The sequence below is a fragment of the Solanum pennellii genome, chromosome 4 (assembly GCF_001406875.1).
Source record: "Solanum pennellii chromosome 4, SPENNV200".
NCBI lineage: Eukaryota > Viridiplantae > Streptophyta > Magnoliopsida > Solanales > Solanaceae > Solanum > Solanum pennellii.
This window is the reverse complement of record NC_028640.1, coordinates 18,357,570-18,380,977: the sequence shown is the minus strand read 5'-3', so window position 1 is coordinate 18,380,977 and position 23,408 is coordinate 18,357,570. Positions and strand designations below refer to the sequence as shown.

Below are 23,408 nucleotides of genomic sequence, written 5' to 3'. Positions count from 1 at the left end.
AGGTTGCTACTAGACACTACACCTCTACTCATGGAGAGTGTCCACCCAAAATCCCCCATTCATTCATTAGAGTTCTATTGAGAAAACTTTTCAAATAGACTCACATTAATTACATTTTCATTAGCTGTATTCATTCATTCATTTATTCATTGAGTGTGTATATGTGAGAAAGGCTTTCAAATAACCACCATCATTTATGACATTGTATTCTAAACATGATCATACTACTTATCATAATCCACACACAATCATACTTCACATTCACATTATACTTCAATAATCATGCTATCTTCAAGAATCACATGCATAACTTCATAACACATCTTTATACATAAGCATCATAACATTACTCACATTCAATTCCCTCAAGTCCATAACCACAATGCACATACATATTCATATACATTAGCTAAACACCGCCACCATAAGTGGACCATACCACACAAGAGCAATTCAATAAGGAATAAAACAATATAAGTCAACTTACCCTTCATCCAAGCCATGATCACCCTTTCTCGATTCTCCAACAATTCATCATAATTAGGCATGAATATCAATAGATAACAATAATACAACATAGTATAATCACAATTCTAACGATATCCAATCACATTCATCAAACCCACTTTGTAAGTCAATTCTTGAATTTGACCTAGACCTTCAATGGTGTTCTTGAGAGAATATATTTGAGAGGGAAGAGTTTGATTTTGATGTTAGGGTATAAGTGAGTGTTTAATTGATTTAATATACTTAAAATACCTAAAAATACTAAAAAACGGTCCATGACTTAATTGGAACGTAGTATGAATTTACCAATTCACCCCTTGGTTGGTCGTGGATAGGACACAGTGTTGCAGGCGACTATTGATAAGGCGTCATCTAGCTGATGGATCGTCCTATCCTTCGGTGTTTCTGTTAGAGACTCCCTAATTTGTGGTCTAAGCTCCTACGACTAAGTGCGGAGGCATTGCCCCTTTTGATGGGGCGTTAACCATAGTCGTGGTTCAAGTTTGTCTTTAAAGCTTTTGGCCAACGATTGGGTCCTCAAGGACCCTTAGGGTGGTACTTAAGGATTCATACCTGTACATTTCGACCCTAAACATCACCATCTAGATACTAGGGTCACTCTCTATCATTTTAGACTCCAAACGACACACCAAAACACATAAAACATGCAAGAGCATACTAGCATACAAAAGACTAGTTTCCTGATGTCTTGGTCGTCCCTTGACGCTTGACTTCAAAATTACTCAAACCTGCCATTGGATACTATGTCTCATTAATTTATCAAGTTATTAACTCAAGAAACTTATGTGAAGCTCTAGCTTTTCCATTTTCATTTTGAGGGTGTAACATCCTTCTTACGTAATAAAATCAAGTTTGTATGAGTGATGAATTTAGAAATGGTGTGCCCTTCAAAGAAGGCATGAATCACGTCTAAGATATCAGTACCCACTAGTGTCTAGTTGCTTCAATATTGTGCTCTTTATTATTCTTTGTTGTACCTGCATTCTCTGGTGCTTTTTGTGGGTCATCATCAATCAAGACGACAAAAGGATTAGCAGTAGTTGCTCTTTTTTCTTTGTTGTTTTAGCTATAACAGTCATACCATTATTGTTTGCCTTGTGAATACCCTATGAGTTGAGTTCCACTGTTTCTTTGTTATACCCATTTCTCCTCCTTTGTTCCCTCTTCCTCCATTTTTTGCTTGCCCATTGCCTCAGTAGTCAATATCCTCCAATTTATGTCTCAATTCAAAATGAAGCACTCTGCATTCTTCGTGGTCATGACTCATGACCTTAAAACTTGCACTCTTTAAAATATTTACGGAACATGTTATATTGTATCTTAACATGTTCTACTTTTTAATGTTTTAATAACATCACTCATAATTTTCATCTGTACGAATTTCAGAAAATCAAATACTAGATATACATGAAGATCTTAGCATAACTAGGTCTTGTCTTGTTAATAGTTACCATGTCGTGCATACTATTGTAACCAGGGGCGGCCCTATATTGGTTCAAGTGGGTTCATATGAATCCACTTCGTTAAAAAATAACTCCGTATATATATATATATGTATATTTAATCAGTTTTTTTAATTTTTATATGTATATATTAACTTTTGAACTCATTAACACAAGTGTGACTCTTGCTCAAGTAGTGGTGAAGAGGGTTCAAATTTCCCAACCTACCATCTTGAACTCACTTCGTGAAAATCCTGGGTCTGCCACTGATTGTAACCAAAGAAAATATGAGTTCCTTAATAACAAAATATGTAGGTTGTAAATACGAAAAAAATTCATGCTATAAGTGAATGTCTCTCCTTCAATATTAAATTTGACTTCATGTATTAATGACCTCATGAGATATTCATATCTGTTGTTAGCCAAAATATAGTAGATGTTGTTAGAAATTATGTTCATAAAATCATGTTTGCCTATTGAATCTCATATTCATAGGAATATGAAATATAATATGATTAATTGAGTGTTTCTCGAAACTATGCTAAAAGATACTGGAGATTTCCCTTTGCCGGCGGCCTTTGGTCAAACAAAAAGTTAAAAGAAGATATAAAATAAGGAATTTGAAGGGTGGTTTGGTATGTTCAACGGGAGTAGAATAATATTTTATGCTCCCCAGTCCCCCAAGACATGGTCTTCTTCCTAAGAGAAATGCAGAAAATGGGACCCACTATCTCTGCACTTTCCTTCTTTTTAATCATTCGCTGGCGCCATGATTTCTCACTATTTTCCTTTTCTTCCCCTAATCGGACCGTGCTATGGCGGAGACTCACCGGCGGCGGAGAAAGTCGCCGACGTTCGCCATCATTGTCTTCCTGGTGAGCTTAGTGAATTTGCACTTAAGCTCAGTCAAGTTCGTTTTGAGTCAATCCATAGTCAACGGTGCCGGCACCGCTTCACAACTCGATAATCCGGCTGTGCTTGATTTAGTTACTCGAACTGTATATGACCGTATATACAATCTGACGCTAGGCCTTTTCGACAACCAATTTTCGGATAAATTCAAATTCTGCATTCTGAATCGGTAAATCTTTGCTTATTATTATTTTTGTGTGTGTGGGGAAAGGGAAGTTGAATCACGAAGAGACGACAGGGAAAGTGAAACATTTATTTATAGTAAGAAAGGCAAATTGTTGGTCCAATTTAATCATTATATATGTTATGTTCTCGGATATGTAACTTATTCGTAATGATGATATGATGTGTTGCAGAGATGAAGAATGGAACCATGCCTTCAATTACTCATCTAATCTCGCTTTTCTCAGTGCTTGTGTAACCAGAACAAAAGGTATTTGACATTTTCAAATTCTATTTTCACAAAACGAAGCAACTGCTAGAGAGAGTCCTTTCAGACCTCCCATAGAATGACTTTATCTACTAAGTGTTCCTTTTTTTCTTTTGTTAGTTTGCAAATGTGATTTTAAGGTAGCAGCATGAGACAACTCGCATAAATTATCAACAACAGGAAAAAATGAAGGAGACAATTAACATCAAATTATTCTATTCATGTACATCACTTGGTGTTGTTGATTTGCTTTTGAAATAAAGTCACTTTTTTAGTAACTTCTTCTGATGATAAGTTTGCGGTGGTTGCATTTACTTTCATCTTGTTAGATCGTCACTCTTGTTCGTATTTGATGCTATTAGCTAATCAAGTAATAAAGCTGTGATTACAATGTTAGCATTTTCTCCTTTGATGGGAGAAACAAGTTTAATTAACTGCAGAACAATTAGATAAATATGGTGGCATCTTCAAGGGGAATTTATTTGTTATTGCAGAGCGAACTTTCAGGCCATAGACTTCTCCGCGGACTGTCACTTGCCTCGCATCTAAACCGTTCAAGATATAAATCTTGTGCATGATTACATTAGGCTTTTAAGATACAAGATATCAATCTGTTCTTGTTTGTCCTATTTTATTTTGAATGAACTATCCAGTTTGGCAGCCCAGAGTAAAAAGCATCCAATATTATCTGAACTCATAAATTGTTACTAGTATTAGTCCGAAATCCTATCCTTTTTTTAATACAAAGTTTGGCTAAAGCTTCCTTTTCTCTGTTTCTTGCTTCTCCTGCCTAATTCTCACGTTTTTAGCCTTGATCGAAGCACTTATTTCTCTCGTATGCTCCTGTATTTTTGTCCGCAACTAGGATCCACTCTCAATGCCTTTGAATATTACCAGCAAGCCTTCCTCTTTACTTGCACTACTGTATTCTCAATTGGCTGTGCTCTCAGCATCTAAGTACATCAATCTTCGCTATTTGAAGAACCATAAAAATGAAAAGAATATCACACCTCTAGTCACACCTGTAATTATTAGCACTAACTCAAATGCATTTGGGTTATTAAACATTGGTATTTCAAAATTCATACAAAAATTTCATTAGAAACCTTAAATTATAATGATGTAAAATTCCATTGAAAGCCATTGAAGCTCGCTTAAGCTTGTGTTTGGAAGTTCAGGTTTTCAAAATCATATTTTGTTTTGAGAGGATGTTGGAATAGATTGGTACATCTTAAGGAGTTTGAATCTCAATTTTGGGGTGATTTGATGGAGATTTAAGGTAATTTACTTAAAATTTTATTCAAATTCAAAGTAGGTGATGACATGGAAGAAGATGAGATATGTATCCCCTATGTATCACTTGTATATTTGTGTGTGATATACACGTGTGATCAATATGCTAATGTAATTTCACAAGTGAGGTCTGGTGAGGATAGAGTGTTAGACCTTACCTTCATCTTGGGAGGTAGAGAGATTGTTTTCAATAGGCCCTCAACTTAAGGAAAAAGAAATAGTGGAAAAAGACATAGCAGAAGTAAAGAAGCCATAACGAAATTCTATAGGAAGCATGACAAAACATTTCGGAAAAAGGAAGAATAACTACACCAAGATAATACAATAGTCGAAATTCATGAAACTAATGGAGTAATATCAGGGTTACTAGTATGGAAGGATAAGAGAACAACATTTTATAACCTACTGATCTTCTATGTTTATCCTTGTTCTTCACAACCGCCTAGCTAAGGTCATGTACTTGGTAAATTGGAATTGTGTCATGTCTTGTCTAATCACTTTTTTCAATAATTGTTCGATCTATCTCTACCTTTCCTGAAACCATCCATAGCTTATATCCCACACCTCCGCATTGGGAACATTCATGTATTTCCTTTTCACATGTCCAAACCATCTCGACATCACTCCCGCATCTTGTCCTCCACCGAGGCCACTCTTACCTTGTCTATGATATCTTCATTTCTAAATCCCATCTTCTCCAAGTACGACCACACATCCATTGCAATATCCTCATTTCCACAACTTTCATCTTCTAAACGTGGGACTTCTTGACCGGACAACACTTTCTCCCATACGACATAGTTTGTCTAACCACCTATTTGTTGAACTTGCCTTTAAGTTTTGGTGGCACCTTCTTATCACACAAGATTCTAATACGAGCTTCCGTTTCATCCACCCCGCACCAATACGATATGAGGCTGTCATGACCTAAAAATCAGGTCATGATGGCACCTACTAAATCCCAGCAATAGGTATGCCAACCCTTAACCCGCTACCAATGTTAATAAGCCTCAAGAGCTGAAGAAAAGAAAGAAGCATAGTAAAACAGATTTAAGAAAGCTACGATCAAACACCTAGTACCACGGGCAGTAACCATTGGTACCGTGGTACCTCAATATGGGGAGCTACAGCGGCAGGCTGAGCTCTTAAGTCTGGAATGGCTGGCACTAAGGTTTTCTGCATGCCCCAAGTGCTGCAAGAATGGGCAATGGCCGTCTGAAGTCTCGGCACAAATACAGGCCTGGGTGGTGGCTGGGCTTGTCCCCGCCCCACCGGTTGCGGGGCATAGGTGCCTGCTGTGGCTCATCAACCAAATCTGGAGTCACATTCCTCTAGTAACTAGGAGAGATTATACAGGGTTCTAGCAAATTTCAACTGATACCTACACTTGGAGGAGGAATTTCGGAAACAAAAGGCTGGCATGCAATGGTTTCAGGAGGGTGACAGAAATACCAAGTTCTTTTCTGATGAAGAGAAATATCAAGTTCTTTTATGTCTATGCTGAAGGCCAAAGTGTCATTGGAACTTTTGCAGTAAACTATACTGAAGGCGGAAGGCACCTAGATAGTTCCTCTGTTGTGCTGATAAGCAGATAAAAAAAATTAGAGGTTCCCCTATACAAAAACTTTTAGGAATTCTATGACTTCAAGTATGAGTCTGGTTGTTTACTGAGCTTGGTTTGCACTGAAAAAGAAAAGTAATATGCAATTCAATTTTATCCTCTGGATGAAATTACAGTGTCCCAAAACATCTGAAGTTCCTTTACTTCCCAACTGTCCACCAAATGCATGCTGGAACCTTTCTCTGTCATATCTTTGACTGACACCAACTACACCAGACCGACATATGTCCTATATTGTTAATATATGCTTAACATATTTCTTTAGAAATTATAGATTTAGTTAAGTTCACATTAACCTGATTGATCTTTATATAGATAATTTTATGTCAGGTGACAGTTTTTTTTGTTCCCCATTTTTTAATAGATGGTATGTGCTGAATCAGACCCAATTCAGCTCATTGAACTCGAACACTTTTTCCTTTCCGTTTGCTCTGATTTTATATTATTGTTTCTCCTCTTCTTGTTTGTATGGAAGTGAAAATGATGCTGGAACAGACTGAATCTGACGTCCTTTTCTTTCCTACTGCTAAACATTTTGTGCCATTATTCGCTCTCTTCAGGCTACAGTACAGTTCAAAGATCTGATGAAAGTTATATATTGAACAGGGGATATTCAAAAAAGGTTGTGTACTTCTGCAGAAATTAGTTCCTACTTCAGTAATACCATAACATCAGGGTCCAATTATTTAACGCCCAACAGAAACTGTAATTTGACCTCTTGGGTTCCAGGCTGTGAACCAGGATGGGCCTGTAGCACCAACTCAGATCAGAATCCTGACTTGAGGAATTCTAGAGAAATGCCAGCGAGAACTCTTGCTTGTCAGGCCTGCTGTGAGGGTTTCTTCTGTCCTCACGGTCTTACCTGTATGATACGTAAGTACATAACCAATATTATCAACTTTTCGAAAAAATAATAATCAAAAAACAATATTATCAATTGCTTCTTCTTCAACCATTTGTGAGGAACTACAAATTTAGAAGTTAATTCTTCTGTTACTACAAGGACTTGTTTTTCATTTATGCTCTAGCATCAAAGAAGTTATTAATCACTAGCTTCTAGATTCCTGTGAGTAGACAGTGGAATTCTTGTTTGTAAGCATGTCTGCAGTAGCCTTATGGTAAAATAATATAAGAGATAACTAGCATACTGCAGCTTTAGTTGAACAAGGAGGGGGCTTCTATTGTTGTTTGTTTGGGAAAATAGACAAGATTGTTGACTATTTGATTGTATATAGGACTAACATCCTAACAGTTGTTTCCTACATTTTTTACTCCCTTTTCTGAATCCTGAGTTAAAATAGCTGGTAAGGTTATCATAAACTGCGTGTGCTAAGGTTGTGCTACAATGTATGAATCTGTCTCTAGATGATGATATTTTAGTTCAAGATTTTTTGCGCATATATATAATTAACTTATATATTGACATCCTAAATGAACAAGTTCCATAAAAGGGATTGCTGTTAACTCAGCATATATAGTGCCATATCCAGTAATTTGATATTTTGCTACATTGCCTTCAATATATGTATGCATTACATGGAATAGTTAAGTGTTGCTCTAATTTTTACTTATTTTGGTGACATTTATTCAACTTCTTAAGTCTTAGTTTCTATTTTTTCTGATAAGTATTTTTTCTGATTCTTAACAAAAGAAAAGATGCCTGATAGCTTTTTCATTTTTCTAGCCTGCCCTTTAGGTTCCTACTGTCCACTTGCCACACTCAATAGGGATACTGGAATATGCGAACCGTGAGTTCAGATTCTTGATACAAGGCCTCTCTGATTTTCTTAATTCTTACTGCCCACTTTTTGTTTGCCTAACATGTTTATTGGTATGTCTATAGATATAGTTATCAATTACCTCCTGGGCAGCCAAGTCATACTTGTGGTGGGGCAAACATTTGGTCTGATGTTCGCAGCAGCTCAGAGGTATTTTGTTCTGCGGGATCATATTGTCCAACAAATACGGAGGAGAATCCTTGCAGTAGTGGGTACTATTTTCTCTCAAAAACCCTGAAGTTCGGTTATCTTCTTGCTGTATAATGTTCAAATGAGGCTTATATCTGATTACAGAAATCACTTAGGAAATCCTTATTACCTAGCTATACTTGCACATTACACTTCTTTCGTGATATTTCATCAATTTTACTCCTCGTATATCCTTTCAAGGCTAATCTTTACCCTGACATTACAGGAACTACTGCCCCACGGGTTCTACGGCTGAGAAACGTAAGTTCCACCAGGCGGAGGGTGACCAATTATTTTCAGTACATTGTTAAAATAGTTGTCTTCTCATGCAACATAAATAAGAATTGCATTTTTATTCGGGATAATGCACAAAATTACAAAAAAAGGGTTTGGGGGTAATAAGACCTTAGTTTAATTAAGATGTGTCTCTGGAATTTCGGTCATAGTCTAGGGGGTACTTCTACCTTTTCCCTTTTTATTCCCATATTTCAGTTGGATGAGTTGAGATTCTTTCTCGAATGTCGCTGCTTCATGTAACATTCACCTCTTGATGGACTTTCAGGATGCTTCAAGTTGACTTCATGTAATCCGAAAACTGCAAGTCAGAATATTCATGCATATGGGGCGATGCTCATAGTAAGTTTTGATTATTATCAAGTCTCTGCCTGCCTGATATCCCTTCGTAGTTTCTTGCTGTTTCTAGGTTTATATGAAGTGAGCACTGAATTCAGTAATGCACTGTGGTTTCAATTGAAGTTCACTATTCTGTTGCCATAACCCTTTTGCTGATGAAAAATTTCAGAAAATATAGTACTACCTTTCCCTTGCTGAAGTGAAAATTGGTTCCGGTCTTTAGTATTTGAACTTCTTCATTGATTGATGTTCAAGACATTATACCAACATAGGAGATTCAACTCCTGTTCATCCTTGCAGGCAGCTTTAGCCACACTTCTACTTATAATTTACAACTGTTCGGACCAAATCATCACCGTACGAGAAAGGAGACTTGCTAGATCCCGGGAAGCAGCTGCAAAAGTTGTGAAAGAAAAGATACAGGCACGTGCAAGGTGGAAAAGTGCAAAAGAGGCTGCTAAAAAGCATGCAGTTGAATTGCAAGGGCAATTTTCTCGCAAGTTTTCTCGCAAGCGAAATATAACAGTCAGTGACAAGGTCACAGTACTGAATGAGGAATATACTGATACCGATGGTAATCCATATCCATTAAATGAGCAAAGTACTTCTTTAGTGTCCAACAAATCGCAAAGCGCATCTGAAGTAGAGGAAATAGGATCTAGTCCCCTGATGACGATGATTAATGAGATTGAAGAACAAACTTTTGATAGTTCGGAATCTTTCAGTTTGGAGATCAAAGAAAGAAATTTGAAAACCAAAAAGGCCAAAGGGAAAGATATTCATACTCATAGCCAAATCTTTAAGTATGCATATGCACAACTTGAGAGAGAAAAAGCTCAGCAACAGCAGAATAACAACCTTACTTTCTCTGGTGTAATCTCAATGGCCACAAATACTGATTACAAGAAAAGACCTGTAATTGAGATAGGTTTTAAAGACTTAACTGTTACTTTGAAAGGAAAAAGGAAGCATCTGTTACGATCTGTTAATGGAAAAATCATGCCTGGTCGTATTACTTCTGTCATGGGTCCATCAGGAGCAGGGAAAACTACTCTCCTTTCAGCTCTTGCAGGAAAAACTGTTGGATGTACAATTTCTGGTTCCATTCTTATAAATGGAAAATCAGAACCAATTCGTTCGTACAGAAAAATCGTCGGTTTTGTGCCACAGGATGATATTGTGCATGGCAACTTGACTGTTGAGGAGAATCTATGGTTCAGTGCAAGGTGCAGGTATGTAATAGTTGGTTCTGTTAGATATTATGTCCTTGGGAATCTTCATTATCTTATCATTTAAAAAAAACTCCTCAGAAATCATGTTATAATGATCAGGACAGGCTACATTTCAAAATTGTCAGTTACTTCTAAATCATCATATTGTTCTATTGACTACTGCTGGCTCGTATCTCAAGTTGATTTGATCCTTGTAACTGTTAGTTCAAAAGATAAACTTGTTGAGTTTTTGTATTTTGTAAAGGTTGTCAGCAGATTTGCAAAAGCAAGACAAGGTTCTTATTGTTGAGAGAGTCATTGATTTCTTGGGTTTACAGAGTGTGCGGGGTTCCTTGGTTGGAACAGTGGAGAAGCGAGGTATCTCTGGAGGCCAACGGAAACGAGTGAATGTGGGGCTAGAGTTGGTAATGGAACCATCACTTCTGTTTCTCGATGAACCTACTTCTGGACTAGACAGTTCATCTTCTCAATTACTTCTAAGAGCACTTCGACGAGAAGCCCTTGAAGGAGTCAATATCTGCATGGTTGTCCACCAGCCAAGGTAACCTACAGATCTTTTGACTTGAAACTGATACTACATATACATTGATCCCTTCTGTTTATAGGTTATCTTGCAGCACATAACTACAAAAGCATGCAGTTCCTAGTTGTAATGTCAGGGAGCCATAAATTAAGTGAAATTTTTAAAACAGAAGAAATCTTCTTCTAGCTACTGGAATTCCCTTCTGATCGATGAATATCTTTTCTATTGTCTTGTGACTGAAATCCTTGTTTTGTTCTCCTGCAATAGGCAGTTAGCTTTCATCATATATCGGAAATCAACCAAGAAGTCCACTTAAAAACTGTAAAGATGAATCTTGGTTCTAAATCAAACCCCAAAAGCTAGCTTAATATCATCATTCATCTCTAGGGAACACTTGCTACTACTGTGACGACAGGACATTACTGTTGCTATCCTATATATGTTACGCAGCCAGTCGCGACTTCATACATACTAAAAGACATCGGGGTTGAAACACCCTGGAGTAAAGTTATTGTTTTGTTGAGCCTGCTTAAGGTGCATCGAGAGAGCATAGTTATTGACCTCAAGGGTTCTAAGATGCTCCTGGTACTGAGCCACCGACTGCTTCAGCTGATTCAACTCGTTCCCTCTATCCTCGAATTCCTTCTGCCACTTATGCTGGATGGCTACTGCTCGTTTAAAATAGAATTCTTTTGTATAAGAGCTTCAAACTGCTGCTTGAGCATCATATTCTCCTTCTGGAAACTGCAGGACGCATCTGTTTCACGAGCACATGTGGCCTTCTCAAAAGCCTCAAGAGCTCGTGAAGCACGGACTTTAGCATCATCTATATTCGACGCACTCATCATCTCTCCAACAAAAAGATCCACCCATTGTGTACCCTGCAAATGCACCACTTTTGTAGAAGATATATCCTCAGCAGATGTGGTCTCACCATTAGTTGTAGCCGCACCTTGAGTAAAAACCTGGCTGCTGGACTCATGCGTAGCACCAAAGCTTCCTGCCTCAGGCCTCAGATTATCACCAGATCCCAAGCGGAGCTCACTCAGGCGTGTGATAGAAGAATCTAGATCATCACTGGATTCTTCAAGTGCTCTCTCAACCAACTGCTTGTCCATGTCAGAGAAAAGCATGAGAAGATGATTGAGTGCTGACGATGTAATCGAATTACCTGAAAAAACACGATCTGAATCAGAACTAGACCTCGCCGGAGAAAAAGTATGGTCAATTCTCTTCGAAACCAGCAGCAGCACATACGGCGATGACAACGGCTGAAAATCCTGAAAACAAATTCGATCTCTTTCAGCACACTATAGCAGACATGATGTGCTGGAAAAAAAATGCTCTTTCAGATTTCTCCGATCAAAAGTTCCTCTTTTCCCGTTCCGATCTTGCAGATTTATAAATTAAAAAAAAAAATCTTAAAAAATCAAATAATTAATAAAAAATTAAGTTTGAATTTCTAAAATTGTCTATGAATCTATAATAATAATAGTTTTTAAGTAATTTGAAAAATAATTTCTCTTTAATTCTCTCTCGTGAAGAGAGGCTCCAGCTTCTCAAAAATGTCATTCCTGATGCTGTTAATGATCTCCATAGCCGTGCTGGAAATCCCAATATCAGGATGAACCTGTTTGAGTACCTTAAAAATGTAGATCTTGTAAGTCTCAACGCTCTTCTTGGCGTTCTTCTTCTTCTCGACGGAACGGCGTCCTTGGGTAGCTTCTTCCCGGCCTTTGGCTTCTTCTCCGCCGGAGCTTTCTCGGCGACGGTGGACTTCTTCTCTTCGAGCTTCTTTTCTGCTGGCTTCTTCTCTGCCTTTGGTACCATTGGAATTAAAAGAGAAAATATGAAAGGAGAAATTGGAAGTGACCGTTCAGGGGTGAATTGATGCTCAAGCAGCAGTGTGAAGCTTTTATACAAGAGAATGCTATTTTAAAGCGAGCAGTTGCCATCCAACATGAGTGTCAGAAGTAATTGGAGGGTAGAGGGAACGAGTTGAATCAGCTGAAGCAGTCAGTGGCTCAGTACCAGGAGCAGCGTAGAACCCTTGAGGTCAATAGTTACGCTCTATCGATGCACCTCAAGCAGGTTCAACCAAGCAATAACTCTATTCCAGGCAGTTTCAACCCCGATCTCTAGTATGTATCAAATCCCTATTGGCTGCGTAACATATATAGGATAGCAACAATAATGACCTGTCGTCACAGTAGTATCAAGTGTCTTCTAGCGATGAATGATGATATTAAGCTAGCTTTGGGGTTGAGTTAGGCCCAAGATCCATCTTTAATCAATTTTGGAAATGCAAATACGGTGAAGTGGACTTCTTAGGGCTGCTAACTATTTCCTTTTCTCATTATCACCTTTTGCCACTTTGCAGCTACACCTTATTCAACATGTTTGATGATTTGATACTCTTAGCAAAAGGTGGTCTTGTAGTCTACCACGGTCCTGTAAAGAAAGTTGAAAACTACTTTGCAGGCCTTGGTATCGAGGTTCCAGAACGAGTTAATCCTCCGGATTATTTCATAGATATTTTGGAAGGGTTGGTGAAGCCAAGCACCAGTTCAAATGTGAACTACAAGGAGCTTCCTGTGTTGTGGATACTTCACAATGGTTATTCTGTGCCTCCAGAAATGCAACGGAGTGCTGCTGCGCTTGCATCTTCACCAGTGGAATTAAACATTGACACTCAAGCAATTTTTGATCATGTAACAGAGGAAAATTCCTTTGCGGGCGAAATGTGGCTAGACATGAAGACTAACGTGGAGCGCCAACGTGATATTATACTGCACAACTTTATGAGGACAAAGGACCTCTCCAACCGGAGAACTCCAAATGTTCTTCTGCAATATAAGTATTTCATTGGAAGGTACATATTCGCGAAATCAATTTCTTTTAATTGGAGGGTTTGTTCTGTGTTTTACTATGAATTAATAATATAGAAAATATCTTTACAAAAAGGTAAGTGAAAATTTTTCTCAAGTATTTAACCAGTGATCTGGGAATTGGAGTCCCAAGTCATCTTTATACCCATTACTCAACTCACTTTCACATATTTTGACACTGCATAAGTTAAACAAAGGTTCCTGCATATTTATGTGACCTAATATTTTCCTGGAATTGCTCGATAACTGATATCATTATCTGTTTGTTTTTATCACAACCAGTATCTAGTTTTAGTTTAGTTACATCAGTATTGACAGGCAAGCAATTTATCCAGTGTGATCAATAATAACCCTCTATAGAATCTTAAGCGATTGAAGAGGAGAAGTGTAGCTGAAGCTGCCTGCAAGAAGCAGCAATATTTGAATCTTCTATAGTGGTCTAATGTTTTGAGCATCAGTTTATAACCGTAGTGATTTTGTTGATATAAACAAAGAAAGATGATAGTTGCTAACATGCCCTTACACTTAGGTAGTTTGGGACATTTGCATATTCCCAACTTGTGGCTAGAAGTAAACCCTAAAAAGAAGAGTTAAGAAAGCTTCCAGAGATCAAGGTTTTTTCATCAAAATGAAGGTCGGTCAATTTTTATAAGATCCACTACTTCCCTCAAACAAAGATCCTCACAGAAATTCCAGCATTCTGATTTGGTAGCAATCAAATGAAATTCTGTTGTTCCAAGGATTATATGTTGTTAACTGAATCTATTTTGATGAAACTTTTCTAGCCGTTGGCAATGAATCAACTTCTCAAACATAAAAGTAAAGAAATAATAATAAAAAAGAAATGTGCAAAATAAGGAAATAAAAAAGAAGTGCATCCCTCTTCTTCTTCATATGTCTACTTATTTTTGACCCTTTGTGTTAAGTTGTCATCAAGACCTATGTATAAGATACAGTGTCTGCACACAGCTAGCATTTAAGAAAGTTGATCATTACCTGTCAAATCACTGTCTTTAGTCACGTTCAGGCATTTCAAAGAGGCATTATGTTTTTTTTTTCTTTAATGTATCTTTTACCTATTAGTTGCGACTATGTTTTAGTTATGGTAGTACATTTTCTTTAGGTTATGTTTTCTAGGAGTGTTTAGTCCTATCTGAGATTTATATGCTAGTAGAAATATACAAAACTTGGAGTACTTATTAGTATTGTTACGAAAAATGGTAAAAAATATGTTATTAAAATATCAAAATTGAGAAGATATGCCCTTCACTAGAAGTGTAGCTCACATGTGCCCGTACCATTCGATAGTTGGTTCAAATATGCCTTCAATTTAACTGGAGCCTCCAATTAACCTAATAAGGTGATTAATAAGAGAAAAAGGGTTAAATATGTCATTACAGTACGTGAAATTGAGCAGATATGCCTTCATTAACATGTACAGATTCAACAGTTCCTTTCTACACATGTTTATGTAACAATCAGTACTAAGCACTAATTTGTAAATATGAAAGTAAAAAGTTCAACTCAACTTAATTGTTATTGTTTTGTACATACTGAAGATGTAAATCATATTATGTCCCTTACCAAAACAAAATCTATATCAATGTAACAGGTGTTCATATCTTCGGTGATAAAACTGTAATTTATAAATATAATTTTGCTCTTCAGTTTTCTGAGTTTTTTCACTATGATTCTCGTATTCCCTGCTCTACACTTGTGTCCTTATTAAGGACGAGATAATTTCAACCATGTTATTATGAAAATAACAACAGATCTTGTGTTAGAAGTTTAATTGTATTGTCTAAATCAATATTTTTCCAGAGTAACTGCAATCCTCAAGAGTTGGTTTTCTCAGCGGAGAAAGATTGTTACACAGAATCAGTGGGATTAAAAGGGGGTTGTGAGCCAAAAAGTTTAAAATATTAACTTGGTTAAATCAGAGAAGATCGTATGTGATTATCATTCTTGGATATTATAACCGAAGTGCATATTTGTTCAGTTTCACATACTTTACAGGGCATATTTGGCTCTTTTTAACTTATCAATCAGCTAATCAGGTTAATGACTACTTCAGTTAAAATTAAGGACGCATTTGGACTAACTATTGAACGGTGAGGGCATATGTGATCTAAACTATTAACAAAGAGCATATCTGCTCAATTCAAATACTTTAATGGCATATTGGACCTTTTCTGTTATTATTATTGTTATTATTATTATTATTATTATATTTTTGTATAGCATGGATCTAGGATGAGCTTAAATGAGCGGCATGGTCAATGATGATTCGTAGAGCTGATCTCGACTTGCTTGGGATCGAGGCTTAGTTGTAATAGTGTAGTTGACTGAGGTTGATATCGAACTTGGAGATTTGGCAAGTCAGTAAATTTTGTAACTTCCTCCGACAATTATGTTGAAAATCAGGTCATTATTGGGTTATAACATCAGAGCAGGTCAAGTTTGACTTAATTGTTGGAAAATGTTATTTGTTGTGAGCATGTATTTACTTACCTGCCACTGCTGGATGCTTGGGCAAATTTATTTAATTAAAAATAAGCTTTCTGATGTTTCAGTTGAACTCTCATATAATGTTTTTCTTTTGAACTTATCCCAGGTTAGGTAAGCAAAGATTACGAGAAGCAAAAATGCAAGCAATAGATTATCTTATTCTCTTAGTTGCTGGAGCTTGCTTAGGATCACTAACCAAAGTGAGGGATGAAAGCTTTGGCGCACCTGGCTATACACACACTATAATTGCTGTCTGTAAGTTGAATAACCTTCTAGTTCAGCGTATAATTTCTTTTCCTGAAGTTCTGATTCAGTTTTGAATTCTTATAATTCTTCTTCAGCTTTGTTATGCAAAATTGCGGCTTTGAGGACATTTGCATTGGACAAGTTACAATACTGGAGAGAAAGTGCTTCTGGCATTAGTAGCATAGCTCATTTTGTTGCCAAAGATACAATAGATCAATTCAACACCGTGATAAAGCCTGCTGTATATCTATCTATGTTCTACTTTTTCTGCAACCCAAGATCTTCTTTCGCAGATAATTATGTGGTGTTACTGTGCCTTGTGTATTGTGTGACTGGAATGGGTTACACATTTGCCATCTTCCTAGCACCAGGTCCCTCTCAGCTAGTAAGCATGAATTCCCTGTGAAACATGTCATATTTTTACAATGTTAGTTTCTTTTCATACCTCTGAATAACATGCTTCACTTATACATAGTGCTCGGTACTTGTTCCTGTGGTTTTGACGCTCATTGCATCTCGCACCGATGGTGGTAAATTCCTCAAGATCTTGGCAGATTTATGCTATCCAAAGTGGGCACTGGAGGCATTTGTCATTGCAAATGCTGAAAGGTATGTTATGACCATATCTATAGTAATTGACCTATGTATGGTTCGACACTTAATAGTTCTGGTCGTGCAATTCATGGCTTCCCCTTAACTGAAGACCATTCAAATGTTTTTTTTATAAGTATATAATATACAAGTATACATTCTCTCCCTCTCTCACACGTGTGTGTGGGGATGTGGGGGGGGGGGGGGGGAAGACCGGGACATGAAGTGTGTTAAGATTGAAATAACTGGGTATCATGCAAAAGCTGACAAAGTAAACTCTGGACAACGATAAATAACAACAAAAAGACATACACGAAAAAAATATACTCCCTCCATTTCATTTAATATTAGTTTGACTCTTCATGGAGTTTAAGAAAAAAGGAAGACTATCTTGTGGTCTTAAAATAAAGATGCGTGTAATGTACAAAAATACCCTTAAAATTTGTGGTCTTGAATATGTCAAGTAGGATATTGGGCGTAAAATGTTACTTTATATAGAAAGTGACATTTTTTAAAGGGATTATAATGGGAGGTGAACAAACAAATTTAAATGAAGGGAGTAGTAATTTAATATAGTATGGTCAAATATGGTTTGGTCAATTGACCTACATACCAAAAAAAAGAGTACAACAAATATCTAGAGACTCTTCTACTTTAAACGACTTCATTGTGGATGTCATGAAGTGTGAAGGAATCATCAATTTATAGACGTCCAAAACATTTTCCTTCAAGTAATCAGCCGAATACGAAATAGATATATATGTTTCTTCCAGGAAAAGAAGAAATAACTATGGTAAATGCTTTAACCTTCAAGACGAAACAAAATGAAAATACTTTATCAAAAAGAAAACAAAAATCCAAATAAGGTAAGAAAATCAAGATTAACACCTAATAATTGTTCCCCTTGGCCTTAATTTTCTGTCAAAAGAAACTTGATTTCTTCATATAATCTTCAACATATGACTGCTGCTTGCCATGTTCAGAACTAAGGTTAAAAAATATGTATGGGTTAAAAGTGGTTTTAAAATTCCTATCCAAATAAGGTAAGAAAAGTCACGATAAACACATAACAGTTGTGCTCCTTGGCCTTAATTTTCTGTCAATAAACTTGATTCTCCTTCACATAATCTTTCAACATATGACTGCTGCTTCCCATATTTAAAATTAAGGTTAAAGATACGTATGGGTTGACAATGGTTATAAAATATCCTTATTTTAATCTCTTGAGATATAGTACCAAGAATGTTCAAAATTCCACATGGAATAGCACTTCGGTAAGTTTTTTTAGAAAAAAGTCCTTGCCATCTTGCAGCTAGAAATGCACCCACCTTGAACTTGTCTTCAACCTCGCTCTAATATCACTTGATTGAATAGTAATTACCAAATTTGATGCAAAAGCTAACAAAAGAAACCTTGAACAGCGATAAATGACACAACAAAAAGAAATATACCAAGAAAGATATAATAATTTAGTACAATTTGATCAATTTGCCTACATATGAACAATTCACTAATAAATATGGTACAAAGAATATCGAAAGATGGTTCTCCCCCTTAGCAGAACTTCCAACTCTTAAGGACTACATTGTGGATGTTGTGAAGTAAAGAAGAAGAGATCCTCGATTTGTAGTGGTCCAATATTTTCTCCTCCAGGAAAAAAATTAGCCAAATATGAAAGAGACTTATCAGTTACCAATTTCAAAATAGGAAAGATATTTTTATTTTTCTTTAGGAAGAGCAAAAATCAACTATATGCGTGGTCCTTCCTTTCGAGAAAAAAAAGAAAATTCGGATAAAATAAGAAATGCATGTAGGTATGATTGTTGGGTTTTGACCCCTTTTTCCTTCTTTATTTTCTTCTTCTTCTGCTTAGCTAATAGCTATACTCCTAGGATGGCGAGGCCACCACTCACCAGTGGAGAGATGCCTTGTTGTTGATCTTTGTCCTGGTTTCAGTTATCCTTTATTGATGCACGATGATGTAAAATGATTGGCAAGCTGCACAACATATAGTGCCTTGAATTCCTAATAATTAAGCATGTTATTTTCTTTCTTTTGTGAAATATAACTCATGTATAAAGATTATCACCGTACTCCCTCCTTCAATGGCTTCCTTAAAAAAAGGGAAGGAACAAAACATGAATAGGCTCTTTGAGATTTAAAAGGGCTTCTAGAGGGGCCTATATCATTGTTCTAAGTTGTTGGACAGTGGATGTGAAAATTGCTTATTCACACTGTTCTTTAGTTTTTAAAATGCTTTTCTTGGGCTGAGGGTCTATCGGTAATACCTCTACAGCCCACAAGGTAGCGGTAAGGTCTGCGTACACCCCACCCTCCCCAGACCCCACCTGTGGGGTCATACTAGTTCTGTTGTTTATTTCTTACAAATGCATTTGACTAACATTCTTTTTATCTCTTTCTCGATTTTAGCCAAAAGTTGTGACTTGATGACCACTGCTGTAATCAAATTTCCATTGATGATATAGTTGCAGCTATATATTTCCCAACTAATATTGTGCATAACTCCTGGGTATTTACATGACCTAGTTGAATTAGCAGTTAGGTTGCTTGAGCGATACCTCTATATTCATAGTTCTTATTTGCCAATGCACCAGAATTCGGTAGGAATTACCGATTCCAGCTTTAAATGCAAGTGCATATACTGAATTTAATCCAGTAGGGCTAATGGCTTGACTTGATACTATGTCCATGCATCACCGATCATGTGCCACTAGACTATCTTAGGCACCCGTCTTGTTCTCAATGTCAAGAAGTAGAATCGTTCACTGACCTACCTACATTAGAGAGAAGAAGTCTTATAGCTGTGAGCTTTAATCACAAGTTCATTAAAGATTTTATCTCAGTAAGTAGAAGCTGATGATGTCGAGAATTTAAGGTCATCATCTCCTTGACTAGACCACGTGTTTTGCTTCACAAGTATTTTGTGTCCAGTTGCCTTGCGAAGCTACAATTAATGCCATTCTCATTTTAACGGTTTGTGGAGTTTTCTCATTCACTCTCTAGATTCTTAGCCTCTTAGGGTGTGTTCCATATGAAGGAAGATGATACTACTACAACAATATACCCAATTTAATCCATAGAAAATGCAGTATTTACTTTAAATCATAAATCAATCACTATTTCAATGAATTTCCACAAACAATGTATAAAGTTGAAAATGCACCAAAGTAGTCTTTCTGGATATAACAATATTAAATTTGCAAAGTATATGATTGTACAATTTCAAATTTCAAACTTGAAAGCACGTAATAAATCACGATGTTTTGTGATTTCAGGTATTATGGTGTGTGGCTGATAACTCGTTGCGGTGCACTAATGAACTGGGGATACAGTCTTCATGATTGGAGTCTATGTTTGTGCATTCTCCTCCTCATAGGTTTAGGTAGTCGAATTATTGCTTTCTTTGGCATGCTAAGCTTTCAGAGGAAGTGAATTGATAAGTAATGTCACTTCTCTTTTGTAGTTGATTCATTTTCTCCATATGATTCTATATATATATATATGTATATATATATATATATAACTCATCTTCTGCAATGAAATTATTGAGCTCTTCTGTTCCGTTTAGCAACACTGACCTGCATTATTTGCACAAAAGAAAAAAAGAAGAAAAAACACCTTTATACTTTGGCACTAATTTGCCTCTTATTTAGACTGAAGTACAAACTCAAAAGTTAGTAATTCACCCGTCAAATTACCCCTCATTTCGTTCTTCTCCTGCTCCTAGTAAAGTATCACCCGCTCAATCTTTATATCTACAGTTTAAAATTTATGTTCAACTTTTTAATGTTTCTTGTTGTAAAACCCAAGTAGTATGCTACGAACAATATAAACAAGAGATTTGAAGTGTAGAATGTAGAGATTATTTTATTTAATTGTCTATTCTTATAATATTGAATGAAAACTCTATTTATAGGATAGAAATCACTTCAAAAGTGATTATGTTAAATTCCCAAATGAATATATTTTCTTATCGAAAATAGTTCATATAATTTGGGGAATATGTATTTATGCATGTAAGTAATATATGCATTATCTGAATAGATAATCCATTCATTTAATGGATTTATGACATCTTCCCTTGGATGTCCATAGATAATGTGTCTCAATGAAAAAAAGTCTAGTGAAGAAAAAAGAGTACATACATCTCATAATCGCCTTGAATGCTGCCTCATAAAAAATATTACTAGGAAAATCTAATCTAGAAAAAATCATGGTAAAGGAAAAGAGTGCAATACAGATTTCATTCCCCCCCCCTCCCGCTCAAAATAAAAGTTTTACTTGATATCTCGGAGACTATGCATTCTAATGATGTTGACAGTGTTTTAATGAATAAGTTTGCAAGATTATCATTTGAACGAATCTTTTGAACGTCTATCTAACCACAGGATCATGTGTGGAACTTTTTTTTTCCCGTGAAATATGTTTTGTCCGGTTTTCTTTGATTGTATCTTCCTTTCGATCGAGTTATAGATGCAACATTATTTTCGTACGTGGTGACTGAAATATCTCTTTCTAAAGAAAAAACACATATTTCCTGAATATGATGGGTCATTAATCCCAACCAAACACAGTTCCGACTTACTTCATAGATGATTATTATTTTTGTATGATTTGAAGAAGTAGCTCCTAGCGTTTGATTCATTGAATGCCAAGATATTATTGTGCCTCAACATGTAAACAAGTAACCCATTTGCAATCAAGCTTTATGTGGATCGATAATGCATCAACATAATCAATAATTTCTGACTCAGAGAGTGGTCATTCAAATTTTGTTGAAGCTCGTCTCTTTTTCTCAAAGAAAATTACACATTTGCTTTGTTATTTTCTTGAATGACAATTCCTCCACATAACGAAAGTTATGTAGATCAAATAATCTTATAACAATTTCATAATCAATAATATGTAAGTGCATCAACTACACTAATACATGATATTTAAAGTTATTCAATTAAATCGAAACTTTTCTTTCTTTATGTTAAACAATCTCACAACCATTGGGGTACTCAATGAAATCACTTTAAGACCTTTTAAATCCTTCAATAATTTTCATATAACCTTTATCTTGTAGCTGAAAATGAAAATCATTAATTATACATATTCAAGTAAAAACAAGATCTCCAACAATACAATAATAACTAAGTAATGCACTACGAAATAAAGATGAGAAAGTAAATTTAAGAGATGTAACTAGGCAATTTAAGAGTGACTAACTTTGAATAGTAATCATAAGAAAGTTTACATTCAGTATTTATAGAAACTTATACTTTATCATTCATTTTATAATTGCTTACCTAATTTTTATAATTAATAACATTTCACATTATTTTTAAATATAGTGTAGTACATGATTTGATATTCACGTGCGTCAAAACTAGTTGTCAAATTTAAACAAGCCTCATTTCATCATCACAGAAGAATATATTAAACTTTCACGAAATAAGTTCAAAAACATCACTTTTCTAAGTGACATAAAATATACTTGAATAGTGAATTTTATTTGACCAATCATCTACCTATCCACACTATATGACAAATTTGAGTTCAAGAAACTCGTCACCATCTATAACATTGATCGCAATTTCATATCAAAGATATTGTCGACGATCATTTGATTCGGTTCCAATACGACATAACTTATTGAGATCTCTTCTTTTTTTTCATCAATTCAGGGGTCTGAACCTTCGCTTAGGTTTTGTAAAGTGTTATGTCATGATTCTTCTTTAAAATACTTGCCTCGTTATTCTGATCATTTTCTCATCTCATTCTTCAAGGAGTTTCATCTTTGTAAGAGATTGACTATCACTCTACATGCATGCCATTGATTTTGTCCTTAAAGAACTTCTTTTTGGAACATTTGTAGCTGCGTGATTACATAGGGTCAACAAATATATCTGGAAATTGATTTGCAATGTTTAACAAATAAATTATCTTCTAAACTTCAACTACAAAGTTTTTAATGAGTATCTAGATAATTCCTCTCGCTCATAATTTTTCAGCTTCCAATCATCTTTCCCCTATATTGGAAAATATAAGATTCACCCCAGCCTCATTTGGGGTCTATCTTTGTGTGTGATGGAGAAATTAAAGTAGATATAGCACATTCAAGTTTTAGTTGTAAATCATTTAGTTTCTAACTCTAAACTGACTCTGAACCAACCGTTATAGAGAAACCTTAGCTTGTTGGCTTGATGTGTACACAATTGCTACATGTTAAATAATCTTATCTCATAGCAAATCTTATTTAGGAGTTTTGTTCTCATAACCAATGAGTTACCTATAATTGGAGGCACACAGTTTCTGCTAAACAACCAATACTCAACATAATTTTTATAATTTGAAATGTGTTCTTTATTTAACAATTCAAACAAACAACGTTACAAAACCTAATTTGTAATTTGACAAAAAAAGCACATGTGACTAACCCGTAGATGGAACTATTATAATTATATAGTTTCAAACGGTTCACATGAAAGTTGAACGAGCCTATATTAATCTTTTTATATGTTTCAAAACTTTAAGGTATACAATCCTAACCTTAGCTGGTACAACAATAATTTGATCATGAGAACA

At 35.8% G+C, this 23,408-nt stretch overlaps 1 protein-coding gene and 2 pseudogenes across 2 annotated transcripts; 1 reads left to right on the top strand and 2 right to left on the bottom strand.

Moving 5' to 3' along the window:
• Positions 1-2,405: 2,405 nt before the first annotated feature.
• On the top strand, positions 2,406-20,402 carry LOC107018355 (ABC transporter G family member 24-like). Of its 2 annotated transcripts, XM_015218820.2 has the most exons (14): positions 2,407-3,051; positions 3,239-3,315; positions 6,833-7,099; positions 7,911-7,974; positions 8,070-8,216; positions 8,420-8,454; positions 8,756-8,829; positions 9,127-10,058; positions 10,303-10,599; positions 12,962-13,453; positions 16,084-16,232; positions 16,319-16,608; positions 16,699-16,832; positions 20,111-20,402. In XM_015218820.2, exons 1-14 carry the CDS (start codon positions 2,786-2,788, stop codon positions 20,265-20,267), a joined length of 3,381 nt encoding a protein of 1,126 aa, XP_015074306.1. In that variant the 5' UTR covers positions 2,407-2,785; the 3' UTR covers positions 20,268-20,402. The 2 variants fall into 2 exon arrangements, with proteins under 2 accessions (XP_027772327.1, XP_015074306.1); XM_027916526.1 differs by lacking the exon at positions 6,833-7,099 and having other exon boundaries at positions 2,406-3,051.
• On the bottom strand, positions 10,685-11,904 carry LOC107018358 (annotated as a pseudogene).
• LOC107018357 lies at positions 12,079-12,955 on the bottom strand (annotated as a pseudogene).
• Positions 20,403-23,408: the final 3,006 nt, after the last annotated feature.

What these genes read in the sequence shown, in the direction of transcription:
- LOC107018355 (XM_015218820.2), top strand. Translation starts at nt 2,786, where the DNA reads ATGGCGGAGACTCACCGGCGGCGGAGAAAGTCGCCGACGTTCGCCATC. An exon ending in TTGTGTAACCAGAACAAAAG is followed by an intron (nt 3,316 to 6,832) that starts GTATTTGACATT and finishes TATATTGAACAG; the next exon opens with GGGATATTCAAAAAAGGTTG. An exon ending in ATGGTTGTCCACCAGCCAAG is followed by an intron (nt 10,600 to 12,961) that starts GTAACCTACAGA and finishes GCCACTTTGCAG; the next exon opens with CTACACCTTATTCAACATGT.